The sequence below is a fragment of the Sipha flava genome, unplaced genomic scaffold (genome assembly GCF_003268045.1).
Source record: "Sipha flava isolate LNK unplaced genomic scaffold, YSA_version1 104_pilon_pilon, whole genome shotgun sequence".
Lineage (NCBI taxonomy): Eukaryota > Metazoa > Arthropoda > Insecta > Hemiptera > Aphididae > Sipha > Sipha flava.
Window position 1 is genome coordinate 2,029,870 of NW_020271718.1, and position 8,380 is coordinate 2,038,249.

General features: G+C 27.1%; 1 protein-coding gene across 1 annotated transcript in view; it reads right to left on the bottom strand.

Annotated features, from left to right (window-relative positions):
* Positions 1 to 339: 339 nt before the first annotated feature.
* LOC112683470 (opsin, ultraviolet-sensitive-like) overlaps positions 340 to 8,380 on the bottom strand; it is a 9,798-nt gene continuing 1,757 nt past the window's right edge. The window contains exons 3-8 of the mRNA XM_025554523.1: positions 7,083 to 7,295; positions 6,290 to 6,420; positions 1,955 to 2,127; positions 1,389 to 1,549; positions 1,095 to 1,196; positions 340 to 682 (exon numbers count right to left, since the gene is read on the bottom strand). Coding sequence (XP_025410308.1) covers positions 586 to 682; positions 1,095 to 1,196; positions 1,389 to 1,549; positions 1,955 to 2,127; positions 6,290 to 6,420; positions 7,083 to 7,295 — 877 coding nt within the window. The 3' untranslated portion in view covers positions 340 to 585. The remainder of the gene's footprint in view (positions 683 to 1,094; positions 1,197 to 1,388; positions 1,550 to 1,954; positions 2,128 to 6,289; positions 6,421 to 7,082; positions 7,296 to 8,380) is intronic.

The following is an 8,380-nucleotide window of genomic DNA, read 5'->3' on the forward strand; positions in this document are numbered from 1 at the left end:
TATATTATCAAAAGTTCTTTAGGAAATAACGGTAAATTTTATTATTTAATATTATATATCCGTAATACAAACATTGTATATTATGAATAATTTCCACCAGACTGATCCCTTACGTAATCAATTCTAGACATGGTTACTTATATAAGTATACAAATATAATATAAATATATATATATATATATATATATATATAATTTCTTAAGCCATAAAAACGTAAATAATTTTTCAATCAAGAGTTTCATATAATAATTTAAATCAAAACTCTTTGTCAATTTTACTCACTAACTATTTTTAGAATTTAGAAATCAATTTATGATAAGTTCTTACATTAAATTCGTTTTACAAGAAATTACGCGAGATTTCAAAAATTGCAAACGTATAATAAGTAAATTACAATAATCAGTAAAATATATATATATTTATTATTTTTTTTTTTGTAAAAAAATAATACTTGTCTTTTGGGATCAATAATGAAATAGTACGATAAGTGGATAATTTTTAAAAACCTCTCATTTAATTATTTATCTATTGAGTAATCAATAGTCCGAAATATTAAACCTTATATAATAATGTAGATATTAAGCACTAAGCGGTAGTAGTTGTTGTGGATTGAGTTTCAGATGCTGTTGCTGGTGGCTTTTCTTCGATTCCAAGACATGGAATACGTTTTGATAATTCCAATCTAAACAAAAAGTCTTTACATAACATTTGTTATACATATTCAACGTAATAATAGTCTAAAATTATGAAGTTAGTATTGTATTTAATAATTTTAATGTTTAATGTATAGCTTTTAAGTCATGAAACTTTAAATGCCGAACAAATATAATATAAATACCCCTAACGTTTCTCGTAAATTTATCAATCAATTCTAAAAATATATATAGTAATAATAATGTTCAATGGCTATTTCAAAGGAAAAATAAAATTATTTTTCGATACCATTATTATGCAGATAAAATATGCAAAGGTATAGACAAAATATAATAATTAAGTTTGAATTATTTTTTGTTTTACTTATCCAATAACTATTAATTTGAAATATTCTTTCCTAAAATTAGTTTTGTTTTAGAATATTTTCCATTATAATTTACCTGTATCTCGGGTGACTTATTGCATAAACATAAGGATCGAAACAGGCTACAGATTTGCAAAATATCGCTGGTATCATTGTGATGCCGGGTGTAAGCAGCGATCTTAAAAGTGAAAATAAAAAACAATTGATGTGATTAGTATTTTATTTCATTTAATTAATGGTATTCCATTTAATTATGATTATTTAAAATTATTATATTCATTTTCCCTAACCTAGCTAAATGAATCAAAATTTGCGACGAGATAAATAAAAATTTATAATTTTAACAAAAGTAAATTTAAAAAATACTCACTGATCTCCAAAAGCACCAATCATGGCAACTACTGCGTATGGTGTCCAAGCTGCAATGAATAGGAAACATATTGTAATGGCGGCTTTTGCAATTCTCACTTCAGCTGATTGAGCGTTTGCATCTTGGTTACTCCGCAATGATTCCACGTTCATCTTTTTAGCCTAAACCGTACTCGATATTAAAAATATATTTTTCAAATATTCTCGGATTTGTTTAGTGTGAATACCGCCCTAATAAAAATATTTTTACGATATAGTGTTATACGGAACGACATTATTAAATCTGTTATATAATTAAATACTGTATCATCTTTAAGTAGTACAATTAATATATCTTTAAAATGTATCGTAAAATTTTGATTTAATAATCGTTTTGTCATTGTGTCAACATAATACGACATACTCGATATACCTACTTAATTTTATCGATTTCAATAAACTTGATTCAGGGATATAAAAAAAGATCATTGATTTTTCTACACTTTTTTTACCGTTTAAAGCCAGAACTACAGTTTCTTAATTACAGAAAATAATATTAAAAATAATCGAACAATACATAGATTTTACCTGTTCACGAAGAGCTTTTTCGTGGTTGAAGACATGGCTAACGATTTGCGAGTAAAAATATATAACTAATGATACCGGTATAATGTAACAAATGGTAAACATGATTCCAATGAAAGCTCTAGTTTCGTCTGTTGGAGTTAAATAGTCAATAGTACAACTTGTCAGATAACCCTCTGAAATTAAAAAAAAAAAACTCTCGATTAAATCATAATTCATAAGTTTAAAACTCGATTTTCTAAATTAATTTTTAAATTAATAGTTACAATTCATAAATAATATGTATAAATATAATACATAAATAATTATATATTAAAATGTATTATAGTTATAAAAGTGATATTTAATTAGATTACAGTATGTAAAAAATGCTTGATCAGTATAATGAGTTTTCTAAGATTTTTACCATAATTATTATTACTATCATGAGCGTAACTTGGAAATTTATTAGGGGGGAGGGGCAAATATATCATTACATATCTAACGAAAAGGGTATCCGCGACTAGGGTTGGACTAGCTCTATAGCTCGGCTTGGACAAAATAATTTCGAACGATCTCAATGGAACAATAAGTACAATAATAAATGGAATAAGTAGGTACCTAATCAAATTATTGTTTAACTGAAAATGTATCTTCGTAACTCAAAAAACAATATACAAACAAGTACATTTGAATATTTTCAGATTTAATGTTATTAAATCTAGTTTACGCATAATATATCATATCTATAATATTGATATAATGACCTACCTATTAAGATAAATTTTACACCATAAAAAATGATTTGATTTAAATATGTTTATACATTTAATTATAATTGAGTTAGAACTAATGTCTCTTTTATGTGGCCTGCAGTAAATTTCAAAACTAGTAAATGTCATTGAATCGTATAAATTGTTTATACTATCTGACCCTAGAATCATTTTTAATTTGTTAATGTGGCTCAAAGGTCCATTAAGGTTGCTGACTACTGAGTTAGAACATATTGTTTTTAATAAAATAATTGTTACCGGTAATAATTGACTTAAAGTCAACAGAAAGGTTGGAAACTAGTAACAAACTTGTTATTGACTGAATGTCAAAACTATATTAATATTTATTATAATTATAATATTTTTTAAATAAAAGTCTAATAAATCTTCTAAAAATTATTATCGAAAAACAATTTCGTTATCGCATATCTTGCACGACTGTGTCCACCCATACCAACATTTTCTTTTGGTTAAATGTTGTTTGAACAAACGCGAATGGTACGTCGTATCAGTCCCTATTTTTCATAAAAATTCGTTCTTCACATTTTTTAATATACAGTGATATGATACAAAGCTCCTCTCTACCCCCTTCCATGTGATTATAATTTTTAGTGCAATGTCAGTAATAATTTTTACTAATAGTTCTTATTTTTAATCGAATTGCACATTATAATTATTTAAACTAAAAACCAATCTGATATTTTTTAAGTTGAAAATATACTTTTGTCTGGTATAAATCTGAAAACTGTTTACAAATTATTTATTTTAATGTGGGATATATAAATTAAAATATAATAGATATATTTTAGTCCTCATCAGCTATCTTGCTTAAACTGACTTCCTGAAAAACATCTTCATAGTAGTCTTATTTATTAGAATTTAGTAGGTACAGACTTCTCAAATCCTGTAGTGCACACTTGCAGTTTCGGACTACACACTTTGTGTCGGGGTTCACTAAAAAATAGGGACTGCGTCGTATGATTAACATATTGTACACATTTTTTGTATTCGAATTTCATACAATTTTTCTATTCATTAATATTGTGATGAAATCATTGTTATCAATCGGCCTATCGCTACATTTTAAATATGTTTAATATTCAAATTTTGAGTTATCTAATCCTGTGTCACCGCATCTATTAGTAATGTCGTGTTACAAGGCGATCTTTTTTATTTTATTTTAAGAATAGAAGATAGACGCATTAAAATAAAAACAAAAAATCTAAGTAATTTTTTTTAACCAAAATTACAACAGCCTGCCGGGGCATGCCCCGGTTGCCTAGTCCAACCCTGTCAGCGGCTAAATGTCGCTTTACTATACAATACTATATATACTATTATATACTATTACTATATTATATATTATATACTATACTATATTACTATTATATACTATAATACTATACAATAACATATTATTATACAAAATTATTCATTTTCTAACATTATGTTAGATAAGCAAATATTGAAAATTAAGATTTAAAAAAAAATTATATAGTAATAGCTATAACCAGCTGTTTTGTACTTATTTTAAAACAAGGTATTTTAAATATCAGAGGGGGCACTGTCTCTCCTCATTTATTCCAAGGGTAATTGCCCCCTCTTGCCCCCCACAGTTTACGTCTATGATTACAATGGTTAGTTTTAACCTGAGTCTCAGATTATACTTCGAAAATATGCACTTTCTTATAAATGTACTTAATTGTTAAATGTATAGCCTTTTAAGCATCCATATAAATGTTTTCATGGATACCCTCCATATTTCAGACAATATATTAAACACTCGTATGATTTCATTAACCTCGATACTAGATAAAAGTGAATTATTATTTAATAATTATGTATAATTCCATATAAAATTGTTTTATTGAATATATTATATATTGAATTATTGAATTGAATGGTACTTAATTCGGCTTAAAACAATTAAGATATTATTTAAAACAAAGATTACTTACTTACTTACTTACAACTAGCATATTTATTAAATTTTTTATCATTTTATCGAAAACTATACTTATATACATATATTATACAGCCAGTGACGGCGCGAGGAGTGAGCAATAGGGGTAGTTGCCCAGGGCCTCACGCCTTAAATTATAATTAAGGCCTCGCGGTTCTGATTTAACTGAACTTAAAATATTTTATTAATATAAATTATAAGACCCAACATTTATTTTGCCCAGGGCCTCGCAAACTCTAGTACCATCACTGTATACAGTAGACTGACTCTCAACAATTCGAATCTTATCTTAATTGTTCGAAAACCTCTATAAATTGATCTATAAGCTTGGTTTTCTGAGAAAACCTCTATAATCCATATAAAGCATGAATTTATGTCCCCTCAATAAATCGAAGTTAATAAAGTGTGAAATGGCGATACAAATTTTATAATTCCAATATTTATGACTAGAATCTCTGCAATTCAATGTTTGATGCAAATAAATTTAATGGGAAATGTGGTTTAACTTACGTATTTATTATGAATAAGAATATAAAATGTAATTTTACCAACAATATGATTAGATTCGAAACGATATGACGGTCACTGTATATTATCGATGGTTTAACCTATCACAGTTTTTTGTTCTTAAATTAGTTTTCTAATTTCCCAAACTGCTGTTAATAGACTCTAATCGTAAATCGTATCATTTAATACCACTATAAGCCTCAAAATTTTACGAACAGTTATAAAATTGAAATCGAGTAAAACGTAGTCAGACTAAAAATCAATCTCATAAAATATAAGTGTATCTCGTTCTCCAGTAAAAAAAAAATTAGTGACCGTGGCAATTAAACCCGGTAAAAAAGAAGATATTGCCTTAAGTTTCTGTATACCAGAGTTATTTAAATATATGTAGAATAAATATGTTTGTAACTTGTTATACTAGTGTACTAATTATAAATATGTATTTAATAAAAATCGAGAGTCTACTAGGGATGAGTATGACATCCAAAGATTTGAATTTTCAGAATATTTAAATTCGGATTTTAATCAAATTTTTATCCGGATTTTCTTGAGTATCTAGATTTATGGATTGCATTTTACATAACTTATAATTATTTTTAATTTTTAGTAAAATTAATTATTTTATTGCAATTAGAATTTAACAACAAATTAATATTATGTTTTATGGATTACAGATAACTTATCATGACTTCTACAGTTTTTATAATTTATAATTAGTTACTAAAACAAGTTGTTGAATTGTAAATTTAATGTATACCTCTATATATTACAGTGATATCATGACTGAAGACCCATTTAACTTATCTTTATTACATAGTCTAAATTAAATGTATGTGTAAATAGTTATTGAAAAGCAAAATTGAATTGAATAATTCGAATTTCTTAGTATGATGTGTTAGTATGACTTATCATTATAGTTTACTGTAGTCATAAAAAATACATTTTTTTCTATTAAAATCTGTTTAACCTAAAGAAATAATGGGTGGAACTTTCTATTCATATTTTATTCCATAAGTGTTAAAAACCTCTAGGTGTAAGCGACATGAGATCAATAGTTATCTAAATCCACTAAAATTCTAATTTTAATATATTTATTAAGATAGTATAAATACTAACCTGGTACATATCGGTTCCACTTTTCAGTGGCTGGTAAAAAGCACCATGGGAAAACATAGGCCCAAATTAATATCATTATAAAAAATGCTCTTCCATAAGTCATACGTCCTTCGAATGGTTTTGCTATCGTACTAAAAATGTAGTTTATTATTGTCCAAAAAAATATCATTTTACTATTTTAAGTGAAACAAACGGGATTTACTTTATGGTTTTTAATCAAAGATACTAAAATGTAGATTCAAAAATATTTATGATATAATAATGATAATAATAGGTTCAAAATGTCAAAAGTGGTATTGTACCCACAAAAATCAGTCAAAAATCAAATACGGTAGTAATGGATAGGTTAGTACATAGAAAAGATAATTAATGTACAAAGTGATAGCAACGTAAATCGTAAAAGGTCGACGTAAATAACTACAAAGGTATACGCATAACGGAATCGCAAAATGTATTGTTTTTGAGTGGATTATAATTTATTGGTTTGTAATCATATTTATGTACATCTGTAGCTTACATAATATAATTGTTAGAATTTATTCAAATATTAGAGGGTCGATATACTCGGAATATACCTAGGCAAGTGCTCATGTTACTCTATTAGGTTTTTTTTTTTGTGGACGAATCATAATTGATTACATGTAGTATTCCAATAAAATATGTGGTCTCATATCTAATTATGATATACGAATTAAAGAACAGGGACAGATAAGTATGTACAATATGTAATTGTGGAAAAGAAGGTGAACAAAGTTAGTTGGAGGAGATAATATGTTTATTTTATAGGTTGCACCTATATCTGTCGTAAGCAATTGCTGCGTTTGTAATGCTTGCTCCGAGGCCACTGATAGTTCCGGCCAGAGCAAATGCTTGACAGAGAAAATGACCCTGATAAGTGCGTTGAACTGAACCGTATATGAAAATCGGCGCTTTAGCCATCATCAAGAAATCGCATAATGCCAAATTGATTACAAATATATTGGACGGCGTTCTTAATGACTTTGATCTGAAATCAAATATATTGGGTTGTTTGATTGAAAAAAAAATCTCCCAAACGCATTTTTAAGTACAATTTAAACACAAAACATTCACTTTATAAAAACCCAATAGGATTTCCATCAAAAAATGTATGTTCCCGATGACCATTCTACGGAATACTTTTTTTCAAACTAATCACTGAAATTTAAGTTGTTAAGAAACTTAACAATTGTTGAAACCAGTGCTCAACTTGGCAAAATTAAAAAGGGACCTCTGTTTACTTCAAAAAAAAAAAAAAGCTACCACAAAATTTGTTAAGCGTCATAATTATACCGTAACAATAGTAAGGGGACGCTAAAATTTCTGAAAATTAGTTGGGATACTTCATCCCCCTACGACCCTCCTAAAGTCGAGCACTGGTTGAAACTAAATCAAGAAAACAACTAGGAATTATTGGCTTACGTACGTACGTACGTGTATAACCGCTGTTTTAGATGACGGTATATAATTTTCTTACATTAGTATTTAGAAAAGATTAATATCACTTTTCACGATCGATGTAGAGAATCTATGTGTGGCCGGACTCATTGAAAATAATGTATTTTAATAATTGGGGCTCGCTTGTACACGGTTGGATCCATAGGCAAAATTACGGGTCAGGCCAGTCAGGCTATGTACCTGACCTAATACTAACTAAAAATATGTATATTATATATTTTAATAATTATTTAGGCATTATAAATAATATATTTATACATATAAACGTATACATTTGTACGTTTCATATTATTAATTATTTGATTTTTATTTATTATTTTTAATTCATATTTATACGTTTATTTTATTTATATAATAGGAAATAATAGTTAATTTTACGTAATAATACTTTTTATATTTTTCATTTGGCCTGATCTAATAAAGTGTTTAGTTTCGCCTATGGTTGGATCACACGGAACGTCACTGTTGATTTGGACCACCGCAATTAACGCGGCTAAAACGCATACGTGTGAACACAAATTGTATTAAAAAGAATACTTAAATTTACTTAAATAACTCGTGGTTCAAACACAAATTGTATTTAAAATGAATACTTAAATTTACTTAAATAACTCG